The 25,393-nt window shown below is 52.7% G+C and overlaps 1 protein-coding gene across 1 annotated transcript in view; it reads left to right on the top strand.

The window, feature by feature from the left end:
• Positions 1-13,037, top strand: part of LOC309543692 (ena/VASP-like protein) — a gene marked incomplete at its 5' end in the record, with an annotated part of 86,148 nt that extends 73,111 nt beyond the window's left edge. The window contains one exon of the mRNA XM_082276142.1: positions 12,415-13,037. Coding sequence (XP_082132268.1) covers positions 12,415-12,452 — 38 coding nt within the window. The remainder of the gene's footprint in view (positions 1-12,414) is intronic.
• Positions 13,038-25,393: the final 12,356 nt, after the last annotated feature.

The raw sequence follows: 25,393 nt of genomic DNA, 5'->3' as shown, positions 1-25,393 counted from the left end.
TCCCCTGGGTCCAGTCTCCTCTCCCCTGGATCCAGTCTCCTCTCCCCTGGGTCCAGCCTCCTCTCCCCTGGGTCCAGTCTCCTCTCCCCTGGGTCCAGTCTCCTCTCCCCTGGGTCCAGTCTCCTCTCCCCTGGGTCCAGTCTCCTCTCCCCTGGGTCCAGCCTCCTCTGCCCTGGGTCCAGTCTCCTCTCCCCTGGGTCCAGTCTCCTCTCCCCTGGATCTAGTCTCCTCTCCCCTGGATCTAGTCTCCTCTCCCCTGGGTCCAGTCTCCTCTCCCCTGGGTCCAGTCTCCTCTCCCCTGGGTCCAGTCTCCTCTCCCCTGGATCTAGTCTCCTCTCCCCTGGATCTAGTCTCCTCTCCCCTGGGTCCAGTCTCCTCTTCCCTGGGTCCAGTCTCCTCTCCCCTGGATCTAGTCTCCTCTCCCCTGGGTCCAGTCTCCTCTCCCCTGGGTCCAGTCTCCTCTCCCCTGGGTCCAGTCTCCTCTCCCCTGGGTCCAGTCTCCTCTCCCCTGGGTCCAGTCTCCTCTCCCCTGGGTCCAGTCTCCTCTGCCCTGGGTCCAGTCTCCTCTCCCCTGGGTCCAGCCTCCTCTCCCCTGGATCTAGTCTCCTCTCCCCTGGATCTAGTCTCCTCTCCCCTGGGTCCAGCCTCCTCTCCCCTGGGTCCAGTCTCCTCTTCCCTGGGTCCAGTCTCCTCTCCCCTGGATCTAGTCTCCTCTCCCCTGGGTCCAGTCTCCTCTCCCCTGGATCTAGTCTCCTCTCCCCTGGGTCCAGCCTCCTCTGCCCTGGGTCCAGTCTCCTCTCCCCTGGGTCCAGTCTCCTCTCCCCTGGATCCAGTCTCCTCTCCCCTGGGTCCAGTCTCCTCTCCCCTGGGTCCAGTCTCCTCTCCCCTGGGTCCAGTCTCCTCTCCCCTGGGTCCCGTCTCCTCTCCCCTGGGTCCCGTCTCCTCTCCCCTGGATCTAGTCTCCTCTCCCCTGGATCTAGTCTCCTCTCCCCTGGGTCCAGTCTCCTCTCCCCTGGGTCCAGTCTCCTCTCCCCTGGATCTAGTCTCCTCTTCCCTGGGTCCAGTCTCCTCTCCCCTGGGTCCAGTCTCCTCTCCCCTGGATCTAGTCTCCTCTCCCCTGGGTCCAGTCTCCTCTCCCCTGGGTCCAGTCTCCTCTCCCCTGGATCTAATTTCCTCTCCCCTGGGTCCAGCCTCCTCTCCCCTGGGTCCAGTCTCCTCTCCCCTGGGTCCAGTCTCCTCTCCCCTGGATCTAGTCTCCTCTCCCCTGGGTCCAGTCTCCTCTCCCCTGGGTCCAGTCTCCTCTCCCCTGGGTCCAGTCTCCTCTCCCCTGGGTCCAGTCTCCTCTCCCCCGGATCTAGTCTCCTCTCCCCTGGGTCCAGTCTCCTCTCCCCTGGGTCCAGTCTCCTCTCCCCTGGATCTAGTCTCCTCTCCCCTGGGTCCAGCCTCCTCTCCCCTGGGTCCAGCCTCCTCTCCCCTGGGTCCAGCCTCCTCTCCCCTGGGTCCAGTCTCCTCTCCCCTGGGTCCAGTCTCCTCTCCCCTGGGTCCAGCCTCCTCTCCCCTGGGTCCAGCCTCCTCTCCCCTGGGTCCAGCCTCCTCTCCCCTGGGTCCAGTCTCCTCTCCCCTGGGTCCAGTCTCCTCTCCCCTGGGTCCAGTCTCCTCTCCCTTGGGTCCAGTCTCCTCTCCCCTGGGTCCAGTCTCCTCTCCCCTGGGTCCAGCCTCCTCTCCCCTGGGTCCAGTCTCCTGTAGCTAACTGTACTTTGTAGCTTCAGCTGTCTCCTATAGCAAGAACAAGTAACTCACAGAAGATACAGGAACTCTGAGGATGATTCTCTCTGGATGCTTTCCCAGCCTCTCCAACACCTCTGGTACTCCATCTCAGGTCTTCCTCTTTTCCATTAATCTTCCTAGCAGTGTGCAGGCTCTCCCTTGCAGAGCCCCGAGCACATGGTTAGGCCTCAGACTTCAGGCCTACCTAGCAGCAGCTATTCCTCACACACCCACCCCAGACAGGGATCTGGTAAGAGACAGATCACCTGACTTCCTCCAAATCAATAGCCTCTCCCAGCATCCCCCACTACCAGTGTGATTGGCTGAGAGAAACATACATATTCATAAACTGACTGTAATTTATCACTCTAATGTCAAAGGCGACAGTGCCACCTACTGACAGAACGGAGAACCACAGCCAAACCAGGATTAAGAGGGAAATCCAATGACCACAGAACTATCAATCAGCCAGGCTTGTTACCACCTAGCACAAATACATTTACTAGCAACCCTGCTTATGACAAGGGGGCTACATCACAGACCATTTATAATGAGCTATGGCCCAACTAAAGTTTTTTCACTTTGCAACAGACCATTTATAATGACCTTTGTCACAGAGAACAGTTTTCCACTTTGCAACAGACCATTTATCATGAGGTTTGGCCCAGAGAACAATTTTCCATTTTTCAACAGACCATTTATAATAAGCTTTGGCCCAGAGAAAGGTTTTTCACTTTGCAACAGACCATTTATAATGAGCTTTGGTCCAGATAACAGTTTTCCACATTGCAACAGACCATTTATAATGAGCTTTTATCCAGAGAACAGTTTTCCACTTTGCAACAGACCATTTATAATGAGCTTTGGCCCAGAGAACGGGTTTCCATTTGCAACAGACCATTTATCATGAGGTTTGGCCCAGAGAACAATTTTCCATTTTTCAACAGACCATTTATAATAAGCTTTGGCCCAGAGAAAGGTTTTTCACTTTCCAACAGACCATTTATAATGAGCTTTTATCCAGAGAACAGTTTTCCACTTTGCAACAGACCATTTAGAATGAGCTTTGGCCCAGAGAACGGGTTTCCATTTTGCAACAGATCATTTATAATGAGCTTTGGCCCAGAGAATGGTTTTCCATTTTGCAACAAACCATTTATAACGAGCTTTGGCCCAGAGAGCAGTTTTCCATTTTGCAACAGACCATTTATAATGAGCTTTGGCCTGTAGAACAGTTTTCCACTTTGCATCAGACCATTTATAATGAGCTTTTGTCCAGAGAACAGAGGATGTTCTCCACTTTGCAAAGACCATTTATAATAAGCTTTGGCCCAGAGAACAGTTTTTCACTTTGCAGCAGACCATTTATAATGAGATTTGACTCAGAGAAGATGGCTGTGTTTCTGGATCATGTTCAGATCTGGCTTCTTCTTTCTATGATATGTTTCTGGATGCCGCAGCGAGCTGTGATCACAGACAGTGATTGGTGGAAGTATTTCAGAGCCCATCCAGTGATGACCTCACACAGTCACACCTGATTGTATTGCAGTGCCAACTGGGGGCCTGAAGATCACCACCATCCAATATTTTAGGCCTTGTCCCTTCACAGAGAGATTTCTCCAGATTCTCAGAATCGTTTGATGATATTGTGTACTGTAGATGATGGGAGATTTATAGCGGGGGTGTCCAACCTGCAGCCCCAGGTGGCTATGAATGCGGCCCAACACATTATCATAAACTTACTTAAAAATGTGGATTTTTTTTTAATAATGTTCTTACATGAAGCGAAGAAAACGATGACGGGGTCTCTTTACTGACGTTTTATAGGTTTTCTCTTCTCCCACTCTTCACTATCACTCCTCATTCATGTCATCAGTTTCTAGCTTCACCGAGATTTCTGAGCGACTATTTTCCAGGGTGAAGAACACCAAGGACAGAATTTAAACCCAAATATCTAATGCGCACCCTGAGAATTCATTGAGAATCACTCCTCCATCCATCCATCCAGATATCGATAGATTATCACTAGGGATGAGCCGAACACCCCCCTGTTTGGTTTGCAGCAGAACTCCCGAACGGGGGAAATGTTCTGACCCGAATGGTGAATCCGATTGAAGTCTATGGGAGCCAAAGAGGAAAAATGTAAAAGTACCCATTATGAAGGCTTATATGCAAGTATCTGGCCATAAAAGGGGTATGGGGGTTCGAGTATGGGGTTTGGGGGTCTGGGTATGAAGGTTCAGGTATGGGGGTCCGGGTACTCCCCTGGGGACATGTTTCAATAAAAAAGCAATTTTGTAAAAACAATTGTTTTTTCAGGAGCAGAGATTTTAATAAAGCTTAAAGTGCAACAATAAAAATTAAAAATTCCTTTAAATTTTGTGGTTGGGGGGGGGGGGGTTGGGGTCCCCTGATGTGCCCCTGTAAAGTGGCGCATCTGTAGCATGCATGTGACATCAGGAAGGGGCGGTGCTACCAGGTAATGTAGCTGGGTGGCCCCATCCCTTGCCTATATAACAAATGTCAAAGCGCAGACGACGGGACGCCTCCTAGGAGGCGGAGCGTTTTTACTTTTTTCCTCTTTTTCAGCGGGCGCCGTGATTGACGATGGATTTACATCGGGGGACACTTTTTTTTTTAATTTTTTAATAAAGGAATTGTCAAAAACTGTTTCCTGTAGTTATTGCTTTTGTACACTTTTATAGGTAATGGGTAGGGGTATGATGTACCCGATAACCCATTCACATGGAAGGGGAGGGGGCTGGGATCTGGGGGCCCCCTTGTTGAAGGGATCTTCCAGATTCTGATAAGCCCCCTGCCGGCAGATCCTGACAACCACAGCCCAGAGTTGTTGGGAAGAGGCCCTTGTCCCCATTAACATGGGGACATGGTGCTTTGGGCCGAGGGAGAAGAGCCTTCCCTGCCCCAAAGCACCCACCCCCCCATGTTAAGGGCATGTGGGCTGGTATGTTTCAGGAGGGGAGGGTGCTCACTCATTCACTCGCTTGGATAAGGGTCTGGTATGGATCTGGGGGGGGGGGGGCAAGCCATTTTTTTTTTAAATGTTGGCGTGGGCCCTGAATGGCCTAGTATGGACTGGGGAGACCCTACGCCATTTTTTTTCTATATTTTTTTTACCGCCACTTTATTTTTTTATGACTTTTTGATGACTCATCAGTTGTTAAGAACGCCACAGCCGACCCCACTCCATAACAACCAGCTTACACTGCGCCCTGATTGGGCAAAGCCGTGCCCAATCAGGGCGCAGAATGCACTGTGCAGCGCTCAGTGTATTGGAGGGTGTTCATCAGGGGAACACACTACATATTTTGGCAAACGGCTGAACAGGTAAATGTTCGGCCCAATCCCTTGCTCAGGCCGACCCGTTTCCCATTCCTAATTATCACACACAGCGTCCGATATCGCGCTCGCTTTATCTTCCTTCTTTTACTATAAAAATGATTACAAAGAAATGAAGTTTTATTCCTCAGATGGCTCCGTTATCTCGGAACTCTTCATCTGCTCTTCAGCTCTCCTCATCCTGTATTTTACATCTGACCCAAGACGGGTCCTCTTCTTCCAATGTGGCCCAGGAAGGTCCGAAGGCTGGACTCCTCTTGGCAGTTTCACATTGAGGAACATTATTCTGAAATTGTTGGATCATTTTTAGACATGATTTTAACAGATTGCCGAACTTGGGCCCATCTTTACTTTTCACACACTCTGACTCTCTAACATGCTCTTTTTATACCCAATCATGTGACTGTCACCAAGCCCTCAGGTACCCCATCCTCAGCCCTAGGTACCTCATCCTCAGCCCTCAGTTACCCCCATCCTCAGTCCTCAGGTTCCCCATCCTCAGCCCTAAGTACCCCATCCTAAGCCCTCAGGTAATCCCTTCCTCAGCCCTAAGTACCCCATCCTAAGCTCTCAGGTACCCCCATCCTCAGCCCACAGGTACCCCCATCCTCAGCCCTAGGTACCCCCATCCTCAGCCCTTCAGTACCCCCATCCTCAGCCCTTCAGTACCCCCATCCTCAGCCCTTCGGTACCCCCATCATCAGCCCTCCGGTACCCCATCCTCAGCCCTAGGTACCCCATTCTCAGCCCTAGGTACCCCATCCTCAGCCCTAGGTACCCCATCCTCAGCCCTCAGGTACCCCATCCACAGACCACAGGTACCCCATCCTCAGTCCTCAGGTGCCCCCATCCTCAGCCCTCTGGTGCCCCCATCCTCAGCCCTCTGGTGCCCCCATCCTCAGCCCTCTGGTGCCCCCATCCTCAGCCCTCAGGTACCCCATCCTCAGCCCTAGGTATCCCATCCTCAGCTCTCAGGTACCCCCATCCTCAGGCGTCCAGTACCCCATCCTCAGCCCTCAGGTACCCCATCTTCAGCCCACGGGTACCCCCATCCGCCATGTTCTGGGAACTTCGCTCAGATAATACATCTGGCATAAGACATCGATGTACAGTATCTGTGCAAGGTGAAGGATGTCCTGAAAACATGACCTGCTCGGGGTACGTGAGGACTGGGATTGGAAATCCATGCTCTATAGTATTCTACTTCATCCCTCTCCAGGCAGCTGTCTAAAAGGTAATTTAGGGAGGGACACAGGAGCTGGGCCAGCACAAAAGTAATAAGACACTTCCAGAAGAGGAGGGGTTATGTGTAATAAGGGAGGGGCTGTGCTCTGGAATTGATACAATGTAAGCGATAAAAGTCAGATAGGAGGAACACTGCCAATAAGAATGAATGTACCAGTGATGGGGACGGTGTCTGTGTGTCCGGGCCGGTGATGGTGTCTGTGTGTCCGGGCCAGTGATGGTGATGGTGTCTGTGTGTCCGGGCCAGTGATGGGGACGGTGTCTGTGTGTCCGGGCCGGTGATGGGGACGGTGTCTGTGTGTCCGGGCCGGTGATGGGGACGGTGTCTGTGTGTCCGGGCCAGTGATGTGGACGGTGTCTGTGTGTCCGGGCCGGTGATGGGGACGGTGTCTGTGTGTCCGGGCCAGTGATGGGGACGGTGTCTGTGTGTCCGGGCCAGTGATGTGGACGGTGTCTGTGTGTCCGGGCCGGTGATGGTGTCTGTGTGTCCGGGCCAGTGATGTGGACGGTGTCTGTGTGTCCGGGCCGGTGATGGGGATGGTGTCTGTGTGTCCGGGCCGGTGATGAGGATGGTGTCTGTGTGTCTGGGCCGGTGATGGTGTCTGTGTGTCCGGGCCGGTGATGGAGACGGTGTTTGTGTGTCCGGGCCGGTGATGGTGTCTGTGTGTCCGGGCCGGTGATGGGGACAGTGTCTGTGTGTCCGGGCCAGTGATGGGGACGGTGTTTGTGTGTCCGGGCCGGTGATGGTGTCTGTGTGTCCGGGCCGGTGATGGGGACGGTGTCTGTGTGTCCGGGCCAGTGATGTGGACGGTGTCTGTGTGTCCGGGCCGGTGATGGTGTCTGTGTGTCCGGGCCGGTGATGGGGACGGTGTCTGTGTGTCCGGGCCAGTGATGTGGACGGTGTTTGTGTGTCCGGGCCGGTGATGGTGTCTGTGTGTCCGGGCCAGTGATGTGGACGGTGTCTGTGTGTCCGGGCCGGTGATGGGGACGGTGTCTGTGTGTCCGGGCCGGTGATGGAGACGGTGTCTGTGTGTCCGGGCCGGTGATGGGGACGGTGTCTGTGTGTCCGGGCCGGTGATGGAGACGGTGTCTGTGTTTCCGGGCCGGTGATGGGGACGGTGTCTGTGTGTCCGGGCCGGTGATGGAGACGGTGTCTGTGTGTCCGGGCCGGTGATGGGGACGGTGTCTGTGTAAAGAAAATATCACCCGCGCCCCTCTGTAACTGAAGCTGCACACTCCTAACACTCCTAAAGACATAAATACAAAAAAGGGAGTTGCGCTAAAGTAAAATTCAAAACAAAATCCCCACTGACTGAGAGAGTTTGAGAGCACACAACAATAGGAAGACGGTTGTGCAACGTGTAGGTAGGTATCCCAATCCAGTGCAATCAAAACTGGAAGCGACAGTCCAAACGCAAATATTGTAAAGAAATATCTTCACATTATTGTGGAACAATGGTGCAAAAACAGTTCAAGCAAATCTGTAGCAAATTTCATCCACCCAGGTGAAACAATGGATATGACAGACGATGTGAGATCCCAGCCACCATACACAGCCTCTTACCAATAAGCGGAGAGACAAACGCCTCGGGTAGTTCAGGACTACTCCAGCCTATTCCAAGCAAAGCAGCTCCTAAAATGATCAAGCCACCTGAAGATATCGGCTCGCACTTCACTCCAAGATCTCACTCAAGTTGTCTGCAGCCGACCTCTAAGCCTGATACAGGAAGACTACGGTAGTTTTTGGGAGCTGCTTTGCTTGGAATAGGCTGGAGTAGTCCTGAACTACCCGAGGCGTTTGTCTCTCCGCTTATTGGTAAGAGGCTGTGTATGGTGGCTGGGATCTCACATCGTCTGTCATATCCATTGTTTCACCTGGGTGGATGAAATTTGCTACAGATTTGCTTGAACTGTTTTTGCACCATTGTTCCACAATAATGTGAAGATATTTCTTTACAATATTTGCGTTTGGACTGTCGCTTCCAGTTTTGATTGCACTGGATTGGGATACCTACCTACACGTTGCACAACCGTCTTCCTATTGTTGTGTGTTCTACCATTGTTGTGTGCTCTCAAACTCTCTCTCAGTCAGTGGTGATGGGGACGGTGTCTGTGTGTCCGGGCCGGTAATGGAGATAGTCTCTGTGTGTCCGGGCCAGTGATGGAGACGGTGTCTGTGTGTCCAGGCCAGTGATGGAGACAGTGTCTGTGTGTCCGGGCCAGTGATGGAGACGGTGTCTGTGAGTCTGGGCCGGTGATGGTGTCTGTGTGTCCGGGCCGGTGATGGAGACGGTGTCTGTGTGTCCGGGCCGGTGATGGTGTCTGTGTGTCCGGGCCAGTGATGGAGACGGTGTCTGTGTGTCCGGGCCAGTGACGGTGATGGTGTCTGTGTGTCCGGGCCGGTGACGGTGTCTGAGTGTCCGGGCCGGTGATGGTGTCTGTGTGTCCGGGCCGGTGATGGAGACGGTGTCTGTGTGTCCGGGCCAGTGATGGAGATGGTGTCTGTGTGTCCGGGCCAGTGATGGAGACGGTGTCTGTGTGTCCGGGCCAGTGATGGAGACGGTGTCTGTGAGTCCGGGCCGGTGATGGTGTCTGTGTGTCCGGGCCGGTGATGGAGACGGTGTCTGTGTGTCCGGGCCTGGGATGGTGTCTGTGTGTCCGGGCCAGTGATGGGGACGGTGTCTGTGTGTCCGGGCCGGTGATGTGGACGGTGTCTGTGTGTCCGGGCCGGTGATGGAGACGGTGTCTATGAGTCTGGACCGGTGATGGTGTCTGTGTGTCCGGGCCGGTGATGGAGACGGTGTCTGTGTGTCCGGGCCAGTGATGGAGACGGTGTCTGTGTGTCCGGGCCAGTGATGGAGATGGTGTCTGTGTGTCCGGGCCAGTGATGGTGTCTGTGTGTCCGGGCCGGTGACGGTGATGGTGTCTGTGTGTCCAGGCCAGTGATGGAGACAGTGTCTGTGTGTCCGGGCCAGTGATGGAGATGGTGTCTGTGTGTCCGGGCCAGTGATGGAGACGGTGTCTGTGTGTCCGGGCCAGTGATGGAGATGGTGTCTGTGTGTCCGGGCCAGTGATGGAGACGGTGTCTGTGAGTCTGGGCCGGTGATGGTGTCTGTGTGTCCGGGCCGGTGATGGAGATGGTGTCTGTGTGTCCGGGCTGGTGATGGTGTCTGTGTGTCCGGGCCAGTGATGGAGACGGTGTCTGTGTGTCCGGGCCAGTGACGGTGATGGTGTCTGTGTGTCCGGGCCGGTGACGGTGTCTGAGTGTCCGGGCCGGTGATGGTTTCTGTGTGTCCGGGCCGGTGATGGAGACGGTGTCTGTGAGTCTGGGCCGGTGATGGTGTCTGTGTGTCCGGGCCGGTGATGGAGACGGTGTCTGTGTGTCCGGGCCGGTGATGGTGTCTGTGTGTCCGGGCCGGTGATGGAGACGGTGTCTGTGTGTCCGGGCCAGTGATGGAGATGGTGTCTGTGTGTCCGGGCCAGTGATGGAGATGGTGTCTGTGTGTCCGGGCCAGTGATGGAGACGGTGTCTGTGAGTCCGGGCCGGTGATGATGTCTGTGTGTCCGGGCCGGTGATGGAGACGGTGTCTGTGTGTCCAGTCCGGTGATGGTGTCTGTGTGTCTGGGCCAGTGATGGGGACGGTGTCTGTGTGTCCGGGCCGGTGATGTGGACGGTGTCTGTGTGTCCGGGCCGGTGATGTGGACGGTGTCTGTGTGTCCGGGCCGGTGATGTGGACGGTGTCTGTGTGTCCGGGCCGGTGATGTGGACGGTGTCTGTGTGTCCGGGCCGGTGATGGGGACGGTGTCTGTGTGTCCGGGCCACTGATGGAGACGGTGTCTGTGAGTCTGGGCCGGTGATGGTGTCTGTGTGTCCGGGCCGGTGATGGAGACGGTGTCTGTGTGTCCGGGCCAGTGATGTGGACGGTGTCTGTGTGTCCGGGCCGGTGATGTGGACGGTGTCTGTGTGTCCGGGCCGGTGATGGGGACGGTGTCTGTGTGTCCGGGCCAGTGATGTGGACGGTGTCTGTGTGTCCGGGCCGGTGATGGTGTCTGTGTGTCCGGGCCGGTGATGGAGACGGTGTCTGTGTGTCCGGGCCAGTGATGGAGATGGTGTCTGTGTGTCCGGGCCAGTGATGGTGTCTGTGTGTCCGGGCCGGTGATGGAGACGGTGTCTGTGAGTCTGGGCCGGTGATGGTGTCTGTGTGTCCGGGCCGGTGATGGAGACGGTGTCTGTGTGTCCGGGCCAGTGATGGAGACGGTGTCTGTGTGTCCGGGCCAGTGATGGAGATGGTGTCTGTGTGTCCGGGCCAGTGATGGAGACGGTGTCTGTGAGTCCGGGCCGGTGATGGTGTCTGTGTGTCCGGGCCAGTGATGGAGACGGTGTCTGTGTGTCTGGGCCGGTGATGGGGATGGTGTCTGTGTGTCTGGGCCGGTGATGGTGTCTGTGTGTCCGGGCCAGTGATGGGGACGGTGTCTGTGTGCCCGGGCCGGTGATGGTGTCTGTGTGTCTGGGCCAGTGATGGGGACGGTGTCTGTGTGTCCGGGCCGGTGATGGTGTCTGTGTGTCTGGGCCGGTGATGGTGTCTGTGTGTCCGGGCCGGTGATGGGGACGGTGTCTGTGTGTCTGGGCCGGTGATGGTGTCTGTGTGTCCGGGCCAGTGATGGGGACGGTGTCTGTGTGTCCGGGCCGGTGATGGTGTCTGTGTGTCTGGGCCGGTGATGGTGTCTGTGTGTCCGGGCCGGTGATGGGGACGGTGTCTGTGTGTCTGGGCCGGTGATGGTGTCTGTGTGTCCGGGCCGGTGATGGGGACGGTGTCTGTGTGTCCGGGCCGGTGATGGTGTCTGTGTGTCCGGGCCGGTGATGGAGACGGTGTCTGTGTGTCTGGGCCGGTGATGGTGTCTGTGTGTCTGGGCCGGTGATGGTGTCTGTGTGTCCGGGCCGGTGATGGGGACGGTGTCTGTGTGTCTGGGCCGGTGATGGTGTCTGTGTGTCTGGGCCGGTGATGGTGTCTGTGTGTCTGGGCCGGTGATGGTGTCTGTGTGTCCGGGCCGGTGATGGAGACGGTGTCTGTGAGTCTGGGCCGGTGATGGTGTCTGTGTGTCCGGGCCAGTGATGGAGACGGTGTCTGTGAGTCCGGACCGGTGATGGTGTCTGTGTGTCCGGGCCGGTGATGGGGACGGTGTCTGTGTGTCCGGGCCGGTGATGGTGTCTGTGTGTCCGGGCCAGTGATGGAGACGGTGTCTGTGAGTCTGGGCCGGTGATGGTGTCTGTGTGTCCGGGCCGGTGATGGAGACGGTGTCTGTGTGTCCGGGCCGGTGATGGGGACGGTGTCTGTGTGTCCGGGCCGGTGATGGGACGGTGTCTGTGTGTCCGGGCCGGTGATGGAGACGGTGTCTGTGAGTCTGGGCCGGTGATGGTGTCTGTGTGTCCGGGCCAGTGATGGGGACGGTGTCTGTGTGTCCGGGCCAGTGATGGGGACGGTGTCTGTGTGTCCGGGCCGGTAATGCAGATAGTCTATGTGTGTCCGGGCCGGTGATGGTGTCTGTGTGTCCGGGCCGGTGATGGTGTCTGTGTGTCCGGGCCGGTGATGGAGACGGTGTCTGTGTGTCCGGGCCGGTGATGGTGTCTGTGAGTCCGGGCCAGTGATGGTGTCTGTGTGTCCGGGCCGGTGATGGAGACGGTGTCTGTGTGTCCGGGCCGGTGATGGTGTCTGTGTGTCCGGGCCGGTGATGGTGTCTGTGTGTCCGGGCCGGTGATGGTGTCTGTGTGTCCGGGCCGGTGATGGAGACGGTGTCTGTGTGTCCGGGCCGGTGATGGTGTCTGTGTGTCCGGGCCGGTGATGGTGTCTGTGTGTCCGGGCCGGTGATGGTGTCTGTGTGTCCGGGCCAGTGATGGGGACGGTGTCTGTGTGTCCGGGCCGGTGATGGTGTCTGTGTGTCCGGGCCGGTGATGGTGTCTGTGTGTCTGGGCCGGTGATGGGGACGGTGTCTGTGTGTCTGGACCGGTGTCCTGGTAAGTGACGGTGTCTCTTTCCCTTGCAGCGATACGGCAGGAGCTGAGCCGGATCAGTACGACATAATGATGGCGGAGAAGGACGCGTTGTGGGAATGTACAGAGAAGTCGGAGAGCCTCCGATGAGCCGAGTCTTGGATGGTCGAAGGACAGCACTTCCACTCTGACCCTTTAGCAGACACTTCGAAGCTTGCCGCCTTGGATTCGCTTATAAGTCTTACCATGAGAGAAAACCTTCAAACATTGTTTAATTTTCCGCCTCCATCTGGCATCGCACACACAGAGCCGGCAGCCTTTTTTTTGTATGATATATTTGCTTATTTAATGTCTTCTTTTTTCATTTGGTAGAAGAAGAGAAGTGCGCCATTTGCTTTCTCTTAGGATGACCTCCCGGTAGCCCGCAGTGTTAGGACCCTTTTTTTTTTTTTTTTTTTTTTTTTTTTTTTAATTTTATTATTTTTTTTTGCCAACGGAATTTTATTTCAGAATCACAAGAGAATCCGCCACGTTCCGGAAATCGTACGGTGACAAAATAATAATAATATATATAAAAATAATAAAGGAGAGTTCCACGTCATCACAATATTACAATGGTACATCGGTGCACCTGCGTAGCTGTATTCATATTGGTAATAAATGGTTTATTGTCCAAGCTGCTGCCTTTCTTCTTTCCTCATCGGACATAAACCTGTGTGAGAAGGAGCCGATGGAAGCTCCACAAACTGCATACTAGATCTAAGGGTGGGGAGTCAGTAAAATAAAAAGAGTTGGTGGACATTTGATTTTCCTCAAACTAGGAGAAGTATCGGGGGAGGAGGCCTCCATCGGTGGTTTCTCACATAGGGATTGGGAGCCAAGACAACGTCACTGGTGCTGGGGGTGCGGTGGGAGATTTTGTACCTCTCGGGGTCTGCTCTGCACTGAAATCAAACCTGCAATATAGAACAACATCCTTCTAGGAGAGGGGGGCGCTCTCCCCGCTTCAGCCGGGGTCACTTCATCCTAATGCAGAATGTACTACGCAAGGAGGGACCTCGGGGGAGGTGCCAATCATTGACTGTCACCTGACACAAGTCATCGACCATCCATACCGGCTACATTGTGTCTGAGCAGTGGTGTCACTAGAGCTGGTGCGGTACAACATGGTGTCACCCCAGCCCCCACACAGACATTGGGCTTTCTGGTGTCACACTGACCGCCCACCCTGTCAGGCTCTCTGGTGTCACACACAGGGTTGCCACCTTTTCTTCAAGTCATACCCGATCACTTCCACATCGCACAGCAATTATTTTTTATAGCATAAACTATACATATATAAATAACATTTCTAATCATAGAAAATTAATCCTAAGGGTCCCCGTTTACATCAGAGTCCACAGAGTTCCCATTTTATATCTGAATCTGCAGAGTTCCCATTTTACATCTGGATTCACAGAGTTCCCATTTTACATCTGGATTCACAGAGTTCCCATTTTACATCTGGATCCCCAGAGTTCCCATTTTACATCTGGATTCGCAGAGTTCCCATTTTACATCTGGATTCGCAGAGTTCCCATTTTACATCTGGATCTGCAGAGTTCCCATTTTACATCTGGATCCGCAGAGTTCCCATTTTATATCTGGATTCGCAGAATTCCCGTTTTATATCTGAATTTGCAGAGTTCCCATTTTACATATGGATCTGCAGAGTTCCCATTTTACATCTGGATCCCCAGAGTTCCCATTTTACATCTGGATCTGCAGAGTTCCCATTTTATATCTGGATCCGCAGAGTTCCCATTTTATATCTGGATTCGCAGAATTCCCATTTTATATCTGAATTTGCAGAGTTCCCATTTTATATCTGAATTTGCAGAGTTCCCATTTTATATCTGGATCCCCAGAGTTCCCATTTTACATCTGGATCCCCAGAGTTCCCATTTTACATCTGGATCCGCAGAGTTCCCATTTTACATCTGGATCTGCAGAGTTCCCATTTTACATCTGGATCCGCAGAGTTCCCATTTTGCATCTGGGTCTGCAGAATTCCCATTTTACATCTGGATCTGCAGAGTTCCCATTTTATATCTGAATCCACACAGTTCCCATTTTACATCTGGATCCGCAGAGTTCCCATTTCACATCTGGATCTGCAGAGTTCCCATTTTACATCTGAATTTGCAGAGTTCCCATTTTACATCTGGATTCGCAGAGTTCCCATTTTACATCTGAATCCACACAGTTCCCATTTTACATCTGGATCCGCAGAGTTCCCATTTTACATCTGAATCCGCAGAGTTCCCTTACACTGTAAGGGGGGACTCTGCAGACTCTGATGTAAGGGGCGAGCTCTGACTTAAAGGATGCTCTGGGAACCCTGATTTAAGGGGGAACTCTGATGTACGGAGAGGACCCTCATGTAAGGGGGAACACTGTGGCCTCTGGTGTAAAGGGGAACTCTGATGTAGGGGGTGCTCTGAAAACCCTGATTTACCTTAGTGTACTCAGAGGCAGGAGAGAAAAGGGGGGAGGGGGGAGTCACAGACAGGGATGGATGGTGAGCTCACCCACCCCTTGGCAGTTAGCACTTCTCATCCAGATGTATCTACAGCTTATGGGTTCAAATTTCCTGCCCCCACTTTCCTTTTCTGAGGCACAGTGCTGGGGTCTAGAGTGCGGGCAGACACAGAGGGGTAGGGGTGGGAGGAAGAGGAGCCGATAGAATCCCCCCCTCCTCTCCCTTTTATGTGTGTGGTGGGGCGGTAAGTGCTGCCATTGGGCAGTGTGGAAGAGATTGTAATGGACAACCCTGCTGGGAAGTCATGGACGGCTCTGAATAAAGTGTCCGGGTGTCAGGCAGTCTGAGATCGGACACATGATTCAAAACCCGAACAGTCCAGGTGAATCCCGGACAGGTGGAAACCCTAGTCACACCGCCCACCCCAATCCCCCCCCCCTTTCAGGCTCTCTGATGTCACACTGACCACCCCCCACCCACCCCGTTGGGCTCTCTAGTGTCACACCGCCCACCCCAATCCCCCCCCCCTTTCAGGCTCTCTGATGTCACACAGACCACCCCCCACCCACCCCGTTGGGCTCTCTAGTGTCACACCGCCCACCCCAATCCCCCCAACGTTCTCTGGTGTCACACTGACAACCACGGCCCCCCTTCCCCACACCGGGCTCTCTCCTGTCTAGCCTGCCACAGTGCCATGACCAGGGCTGCCGCTAGAAATCCTGGGGCCCCATACAGCCTACCTGACAGGGCCCCCCCCCCCTTCCACCGAAAATATCAAAATTATATTATCACCCCCTCCCCCAATCCCTCTTCCTCGCAGAAATCCCTCCCAATCACCCCTCATAGCGCAACCCCCCAAATCCCTCCACAAATTCACAACCCCATCCCCGGCCCGTACAGAGTGCAGGGGTCAGGAATACGTTCAGGAGAATGCAGGGTTCTGGAGTGCATTATGTACAGAGTGCAGGGGTCAGGAATACGTTCAGGAGAATGCAGGGTTCTGGAGTGCATTATGTACAGAGTGCAGGGGTCAGGAATACGTTCAGGAGAATGCAGGGTTCTGGAGTGCATTATGTACAGAGTGCAGGGGTCAGGAATACGTTCAGGAGAATGCAGGGTTCTGGAGTGCATTATGCACAGGGTTCAGGAGAGTGCTAGATAGGGAGTAGTGCCTTACTAAGCTGACTAAGATTCTCCATTGAGGCCAATGTTAAAAATCGGGAGCAGTGCCATACCAAGCTGTCCATAGTAGGGAATGTATGTAAATGCCTCTGTACTGCCCCTCTTCCCAGCTGCTACAACCTCTGCAACACACACACCTCTCCTCTGCCCTCATCTTCCCCAAAGGTCCCCCATCTTCCACATGATTTCCTTTCTGTTGCTGGCTGCCATATCTTCCTTCTTCCCTATGCATGTGTTGCCTGACACAGGGGGGCGGGTCTGAGTAGCAGCCCCGCCCATTACTGACATCACAGCATGAATGTGACAGGTGCAGTCTCTCATTGTGGCTGCATAGTGCACACCCAGCTGGTTTGTTAGCCAATCCCTGGCTGTTCTAAATCTTCCCACTGCTGCCGGTCCTTCTGAGCTAGAAGATAACATTTATCACCAGAATTATGCGGGACAAAGCCTCTGTACAGAGGGACAGCCCTGCCCAGGTTGGGAGGTATGCGGTCATCCTACCGATCTTACTGCTGTCCGGGCCCCCCTGTGTGCCGGGGCCCCATACAGGAGTACTGGCAGTACCCTGGCCATGACCAGCTAGTTTCGGTGTCACGGATGGGGGTGACACCATTGCTGTTCGATATCAGTTCCTACTTGATGGTGTCACCCGGGTGCGGTCCGCACCCCCATTGTGATGTCACTGTGTCTGAGGGAGGGGCAGCTGTGTGTTTTTGCTGTGATTGGATGCATAATGCATTAGGCAAAAATTGAAGATGAAGGGTTCACCTCCCCCAACGCACAGGAGGGGGCCGGCCCTTACAGCAGGGAATGCTTCGGGTTCGGGTAGATCTGTGTGTTGCAATGCACGTCGCATGCGTTGTCATTCATTTTAACATGCGGTGCGGAGAGTTCATTTTTGGGATGGCTTCCTTCATGTAACGCACGTTATACTATATACATTAACACACAAATGTCCGGGGGCCCCAAAACCCAGCAGAACCCTTCTGTGATGTCACTTCCTGTCCCGGAGACACCGCCCAATAGAGGTGGAAATCCTCAGAAAGGTGTCCCCAGTGGACGAAGTTCTATAAATCTTTTTGCTGGGACATCTGTCCAACGTTGGAGGTCCGGTCTCCTTCTGTCTGACAATATCCAGCAGAACCTCCGCCGACTACAATAAAAACCTCTCAGGGGTTCTAGGCATTCCTACAATGTGAAAAGATCTGACCAATCACATGACGCGGGGCGCTGACCGATCGCTCAGACATCTCCTAAAAATGAAGGGGAAGTCACACTTTAATCATATTTAGAGGAAGAAACTTTAATTCAAAAATCATTCCTATTCTCCTCCAGGGAAAGCTTTTGTGAACCCCCCAGGCACAAAATTAGCGCCAGGGCTTTTTTTTTTCCTCACGGAATAGATGCAGGTGGTCCCCCCTTCCAAATCACTCCTTGTCTCCGCCCCCCTCTCCCCCCCTCCAAGCACTGTCCCTTGGTTACACCCCAACCTACCTCCCAGTACCGCCCCTTGGTTACACCCCCTACCCACCTCCCAGTACCGCCCCTTGGTTATGCCCCCTACCCACCTCCCAGTACCGCCCCTTGGTTATGCCCCCTACCCACCTCCCAGTACCGCCCCTTGGTTACACCCCCTACCCACCTCCCAGTACCGCCTCTTGGTTACACCCACCTCCCAGTACCGCCCCGTGGTTACGCCCTCTACCCACCTCCCAGTACCGCCCCTTGGTTACGCCCCCTACCCACCTCCCAGTACCGCCCCTTGGTTACGCCCTCTACTCACCTCCCAGTACCGCCCCTTGGTTACACCCCAACCTACCTCCCAGTACCGCCCCTTGGTTACACCCCCTACCCACCTCCCAGTACCGCCCCTTGGTTACGCCCCCTACCCACCTCCCAGTACCGCCTCTTGGTTACACCCCCTAACCTCCTCCCATTACCGCCCTTTGGTTACGCCCCCTACCCACCTCCTAGTACCGCCCCTTGGTTACGCCCTCTACCCACCCCCCAGTACCGACCCCTTGGTTACGCCCCCTACCCACCTCCCAGTACTGCCCCTTGGATATGCCCCCTACCCACCTCCCAGTACCGCCACTTGGTTACACCCCCTACCCAACTCCCAGTACCGCCCCTTGGTTACACCCGCTACCCACCTGCCAATACCACCTCTTGGTTACACCTCCTACCCACCTCCCAGTACCGCCCCTTGTTTACACCCTTTACCCACCTCCCAGTACCGCCCCTTGGTTACACCCCCTACCCACCTCCCAGTACTGCCCCTTGGATAGACCCCCTACCCACCTGCCAGTACTGTCCCTTGGTTACACCCCATGGGGCGGTACTGGGAGGTGGGCAGGGGGTGTATCCAAGTATGGATTTTGATACTAACAAGAAAAGCAATACAATAGATACCCTGCAGCCAACAACAATAGACCCCCCACATTAACCATAGACCCTCCCCCCAGCAAAAATATAGCTGCCACAAACAATAAACCCCCACTACCAACAATAGTATCCCCAGCAGCCAGCATAAATAGACCTCTCCCTTGACAGTAGATCCCTCCCAGCAACAATTGACCCCTCCCTTGACAGTAGATCCCTCCCAGCAACAATTGACCCCTCCCTTGACAGTAGATCTCTCCCAGCAACAATTGACCCCTACCTTAACAGTGGATCCCTCCCAGCAACAATTGACCCCTACCTTGACAGTAGATCCCTCCCAGCAACAATTGACCCCTACCTTGACAGTAGATCCTTCCCAGCAACAATTGACCCCCTTCAAGCAACAGTAGATCCTCCACCAGCAACAATAAGGCTCCTCAGCAACACTAGACTCCCCACAACAATAGATCCCTCCATAGATTAAGGTGACCAGATTTTTAAAATGAAATCGGGGGACATATTTTTTTTGTACTAGTAATGGCGGCGATCAGCGACTTATAGCGGGACTGCGATATTGTGGTGGACAATCGGACACTAACTGACACTTTTGACACTTTGTGGGAAACAGTGAAACTAATACAGTGATCAGTGCTAATAATATGCACTGTCACTGTAATCAAACTGTCTGGGAAGGGCAATGAAAGGGTTAAATGTGTGCCTAGCCAGTGCTTTCTCACTGTGGGGGAGGTGCTTTTACTACAGGAAGGCATAGATATAGGTGTCTAGTGAGGACAGGTGATGGTAATATGCTGACATGGATGTGGGCTCATGTGAAGGTGACAATTCTCCTAGGATTTATCTTAATTATAAATGTATATCCTTCTGTGGGTATTGATTGCACTAGGGAAGGGGGGAGGGGGGAAGGGAAAAGGGGGGGGGGGATTATTAAGGCTCTTTTATTGATTTTTCTTTGTACCTGGCTGTGCTTTTTTGTTTGGAGGTGTTTTTTGATTCGATGTTTTGTGTGTTTTATACATAAATACATAAAAATAATTTCCAAAAAGGGAAGGCATGGATTGGTGTCTCTGCTTTGCAGGAACACAGGATCAATGCCTTCCATAGTGACAGATCGATCGGACGGTACTGCTGCTCTCTGAAACCCTTATGGTAGAGAAATGAACATTCAATTCACGGGGAACGGCTCTGGTGGACATTCCTGCAGACAGCCAATCGCACGCTCCCTCAAAACCTGCGTCATCTGTGGCAGGGGCGTAACTGCAGGGGTTGCAGGGGTTGCAATTGCAGCCGGGCCCCATGCTCCGGTCCTGTGCGGCTCCCCTGTACACCTGGATAGGAGGGGCGGCGGGGGCAGCATGTAGATAAATCACTGTCCTCATCTCTCTTCTTGTAGCTGCAGGAGGAAAATGGAGGAGATTGGTTCCTCTGTATGCTGCCCCCCCCCTCCTCCTATCCATTCACTTGTGTTCTGCTGTCTCTGGGCCCCTGTGTGCTCCCCTGGTCCCCCCCCCCCCCCATTGTGCTGTGGGATAAAACTGCACATTTTAGAGCGGCCTTTTATTGTGGGCAGCCTAAGGCACACCTGTGCAATAATCATGCCGTCCAATCAGCATCTATATATGCCACACCTGTGAGGGGGACGGATTATCTCGGCAAAGGAGAAGCGATCACTAACACAGATTTACACAGATTTGTGAAGAATATTGGAGAGAAATCGGCCTTTTCTGTCCATAGAAAAAGTCTGAGATCTCTGAGTTCAGCTCATGGGAAATGGGGGAAAACGGAAGTGTTGTGTTTATCATTGTGTTCGGTGTATATGTAGGGGGTCAGCCCCTTGAATGACTAACTCCATTACACTGTAGTTCTATTGAGAAATTCCCACAGACTGTCAAGCATCTTCCAGCCACAAGAGGTCACTGTTGTTGCTTTAGGTGAAGGGAGGAAGCAGGAAGTTCCAGGAAGTGTGTGGTGTTCGGGTCTCTATGGCTGTGCTGAGCTGAGGAAAGGTACTGCATGCTGTGGCCTTGAGAGGGATATAGACTGTATAATCCTGGGACAGAACAACAGGATCTTGCCAGAGGAGACAGAACTGAACTGTGATACAACGGACAGTAGCTGAGAACCAGAGAAAGAGAGGAGAGAACATCCCAGAGCACCTCAAGCAAATTACAGAGCAAGGGGCCAGACTGCAGTGACCTCCAAGTGACAGAACAAGATAAACTACTTGCAAAGAAACCCAGACCAGTGCATAAGAGACTGCAGCTACAGACAGCAAGGGACGGATCCAGAGACCTGACTGCATCCACCATCACAGAGACTGAGATAAAGCAGCTGTACCTACAGAACTGTGAGTTGCACCGGTGCTAACCTGTGGTAGGGCATAGAGCAGGTTTCTGTAGACAGAGCGTTGCAGCAACGTGTCCCGGTTAGCGGGAATCAGATAGGATCATATAGCAGAGTAGCCTGTATCTCTGTGTGCGTTGGCGGGAGCGCCATTTTAAGTATCACGTTGCAGTTAACTTTGCTGTAAACCTATGTAATCTGTTTTTACTGTTAACATCATTCTCCGGCCATTATACTCTGTTGGTTAATAAAGCCGGTATCTGCTTCAGCCTCATTGTCTGCTGTACCGTACTTGAATTCTGCATTGCGGTCCCCTACTCCTCTGACCGCTACAAGTGGCGCTGCGAGCAGGGTACGGTTACAGAGATGGAGGCGGCTGAAGGAAATGTGCATGATGCTAATGTGAGTACCTCAGGCAATGGTGGAACCCCTGCAAGGGCCCTCCCTATGGGCATGCTGTTTAACTTGCTGCCAAAATTTGATGGCAAGAACATGTCACTGTCAGACTGGGTGACAAGATTACAGAGCGCTGCAAGAATTTACAATGTCAGCCCAGAGTTACAGGTAGAAATCGCTTTGGCTGCCCTGGAGGGTGAGGCCCGAAAGAATGTGTTTCTACAATCAGAAGCCACACGCAGCACCTTGCAAGAGATTGTGCGATTTCTGGAAGAAATATACGGTGAAACAGCTAGTGCGGGCCACCTCCGGGCGAAATTCTTCTACCGGGTTCAGCAAGAAAATGAAGGGGTCTCACAATATGCGATGACTCTACAAGAAGTATTGGCTGAGGTACAGAAAAAGGAGGCAGACGGAGTATCTGGCATGGGATCTGCCGACCGAATATTGCGAGAACAGTTTATTCTGGGACTCTTCAGCTCTCCCCTGAGACAGGTTCTGCGGGAGCGAGTCAGGGTGGACCCTACTCTGAACTTTCGGCAAATATTGGCGGAGGCTGTGGCACGCAGTAAAGAAGAAAGTTATGCCTCCGGAGTGATACGGACCCAGACCGCCACACCCTTTGGGGTTGTGGGGAAGGAAGAGGTCCTAGTTAAAGTGGTACAAGACCTACAAAGCTCCCTGAGTGCTATGCACGAAAAATTGACACAAATGGAAAGGCGAATGGAGTCGAGCTATTCCCCTGGGGCTGCCTATCCGGCCCAACAACCGCCCTATCAGATTGCCCCACTGGTTCCTACACCACAGCATCCTTACCCGAGTTCACCGTCACACCAAGTTCCTCAATATCTTCCAACAAGGCCAGCGTTTGCAAGAGAGAATTCATACTGACCGTCCTCCCCTCCAGGAGGTTCCGCTGCAACCTGGAGACCGGGTATTGGTGCGGGAGAAACGTCCCAAAGGCAAGTTGAGTGAGCGTTGGGAGGTACAACCTTACAAAGTGATCAGGAGAGTGTACCCCAATGGCCCGGTCTACGAAGTACGGGTGGAAAATGAGGAGTTTGCCTCAAGGATCCTACATAGGAATATGTTACGGCCATGTCGGTCTGAAGATCCCAAACCTGCTGAAGAGACAACACTTTCTGTCCCATCCTCAGAACTCATTATCTCCAATGAAAACAATGATGAAGACTGGTGGATTGTTCCTGACACTACGGAAGGTCCCCAGGCCACAGGGGATGAAGCTTATGCTACAGAACCACCACCGGCTCGCAATGAGGAGGAACCCAGGTTGGCAGCTCCCAATGAGGAAAGTCAGTCCCTCACAGATAGTCAAGACCTCCGGAGATCCAATAGGTCTACTGCAGGGGTTCCACCAAACAGGTACAATGCTGATCAGTTCGTTTGGTCCACCTGTATGTGTTGTGGACAATGTTGTGCTGCTGTTAGAGATTGTAATAATCACTTTCTTCCCCATGGACTATATAGGATGGCCGAGGACGACCATCGTTAAGTGGGGAGGCATGTAGGGGGTCAGCCCCTTGAATGACTAACTCCATTACACTGTAGTTCTATTGAGAAATTCCCACAGACTGTCAAGCATCTTCCAGCCACAAGAGGTCACTGTTGTTGCTTTAGGTGAAGGGAGGAAGCAGGAAGTTCCAGGAAGTGTGTGGTGTTCGGGTCTCTATGGCTGTGCTGAGCTGAGGAAAGGTACTGCATGCTGTGGCCTTGAGAGGGATATAGACTGTATAATCCTGGGACAGAACAACAGGATCTTGCCAGAGGGGACAGAGCTGAACTGTGATACAACGGACAGTAGCTGAGAACCAGAGAAGGAGAAGAGAGAACATCCCAGAGCACCTCAAGCAAATTACAGAGCAAGGGGCCAGACTGCAGTGACCTCCAAGTGACAGAACAAGATAAACTACTTGCAAAGAAACCCAGACCAGTGCATAAGAGACTGCAGCTACAGACAGCAAGGGACAGATCCAGAGACCTGACTGCATCCACCATCACAGAGACTGAGATAAAGCAGCTGTACCTACAGAACTGTGAGTTGCACCGGTGCTAACCTGTGGTAGGGCATAGAGCAGGTTTCTGTAGACAGAGCGTTGCAGCAACGTGTCCCGGTTAGCGGGAATCAGAAAGGATCATATAACAGAGTAGCCTGTATTCCTGTGTGTGCGTTGGCGGGAGCGACATTTTAAGTATCACGTTGCAGTTAACTTTGCTGTAAACCTATGTAATCTGTTTTTACTGTTAACATCATTCTCCGGCCATTATACTCTGTTGGTTAATAAAGCCGGTATCTGCTTCAGCCTCTCTGTCTGCTGTACCGTACTTGAATTCTGCATTGCGGTCCCCTACTCCTCTCCCCGCTACATATATACAGGTCAGGATCCTGTGCAGCGTGACCACCCTGTAGCAGTAAATCTTCAGCATTATGATACCTCACAGGCAGGGGGCGCTCTATCATGGCTCTGTCACAGGCATACTTCCCAACAGTCCCGGATTGGGCGGGACTTTCCCGCATTTATACTTCTGTCCCGCTGTACAAGGGCTTTGTAAATTTGTTAATTTACATAATAACTTCCAGTGTGAACATGGAGCAGAACAAGAGACTGGGGGGTAAATCCGCTGGGAGTGCTCTCTGCAGAGAGTGAAGCGGTCAAATTCAAGCTGTGATGTGGGGATGGGCGGGACTACTACCCAGACCCGCCCATTTGTCAAGCAACCAGCGTATGGGGAAACAGCCGGCAATTATACATTGCTGGGGAAAAGATGCCAAGGTTTAGAATCCATTATTCACATTCTGTACCCAGAGGGTTCCCAGCCTTGGGGTCGCCCCGCAATCACAGCCCGGCTTCTGCACTTAGATCCAGGATAAATGCTGCTGGTCCAAGGACAGGAGAGGGATGAGCTGCACTGCAATCCTCATCTCCTTCCTCCCTCCGGGAAATTGGGAGCTGAAAATGAGGTGAGAGCCAACTACAGAAAGGGGCTTTTACAGAGGTTACCATGGGGGGGATGATAGAGCTTTGGGGAAGAGGCAGAGGAGAGGTGTGTGTACATGTCTGTTGTAAATATGTGGTTTGTGCATGTGTGTGTCTGTACATGTGTGCGTATGTATTGCTGTGTGTGTGTTTGTACATGTGTGTATGTGTGTGTGTGTGTGTGTGTGTTTGTACATGTGTGTGTGTGTGTGTGTTTGTACATGTGTGTATGTGTGTGTGTTTGTATGTGTGTGTGTGTGTTTGTACATGTGTGTGTTTGTACATGTGTGTATGTGTGTGTGTATGTGTTTGTACATGTGTGTATGTATGTGTGTGTGTGTGTATGTATGTGTGTGTGTTTGTGTGTGTGTGTTTGTACATGTGTGTGTGTGTTTGTACATGTGTGTATGTGTGTGTGTGTTTGTACATGTGTGTGTGTGTGTTTGTACGTGTGTGTGTGTTTGTACATGTGTGTATGTATGTGTGTGTGTGTGTGTTTGTACATGTGTGTATGTATGTGTGTGTGTGTGTGTCTGTACATGTGTGTATGTATGTGTGTGTGTGTGTTTGTACATGTGTGTATGTATGTGTGTGTGTTTGTGTGTGTGTGTTTGTACATGTGTGTATGTGTGTGTGTGTGTGTGTTTGTACATGTGTGTGTGTGTGTGTTTGTACATGTGTGTGTGTGTTTGTACATGTGTGTATGTGTGTGTGTGTGTGTTTGTACGTGTGTGTGTGTTTGTACATGTGTGTGTGTGTGTGTGTTTGTACATGTGTGTATGTATGTGTGTGTGTGTGTGTTTGTACATGTGTGTATGTATGTGTGTGTGTGTGTGTTTGTACATGTGTGTATGTATGTGTGTGTGTTTGTGTGTGTGTGTTTGTACATGTGTGTATGTGTGTGTGTGTGTTTGTACATATGTGTTTGTACATGTGTGTATGTGTGTGTGTGTTTGTACATGTGTGTATGTATGTGTGTGTGTTTGTACATGTGTGTGTGTGTTTGTACATGTGTGTGTGTATGTGTGTGTGTGTGTATTTGTACATGTGTGTGTGTGTGTGTGTGTGTGTATGTGTGTGTGTGTGTGTGTGTTTGTACATGTGTGTGTGTGTGTTTGTATGTGTGTGTGTTTGTATGTGTGTGTGTGTGTGTGTGTGTTTGTATGTGTGTGTGTGTGTGTGTGTGTGTTTGTA

Source organism: Pelophylax lessonae (genome assembly GCF_965119305.1).
Source record: "Pelophylax lessonae genome assembly, contig: HAP1_SCAFFOLD_313, whole genome shotgun sequence".
In the NCBI taxonomy this organism is placed as follows: domain Eukaryota; kingdom Metazoa; phylum Chordata; class Amphibia; order Anura; family Ranidae; genus Pelophylax; species Pelophylax lessonae.
This window is presented reverse-complemented; position numbering and strand designations above follow the sequence as displayed.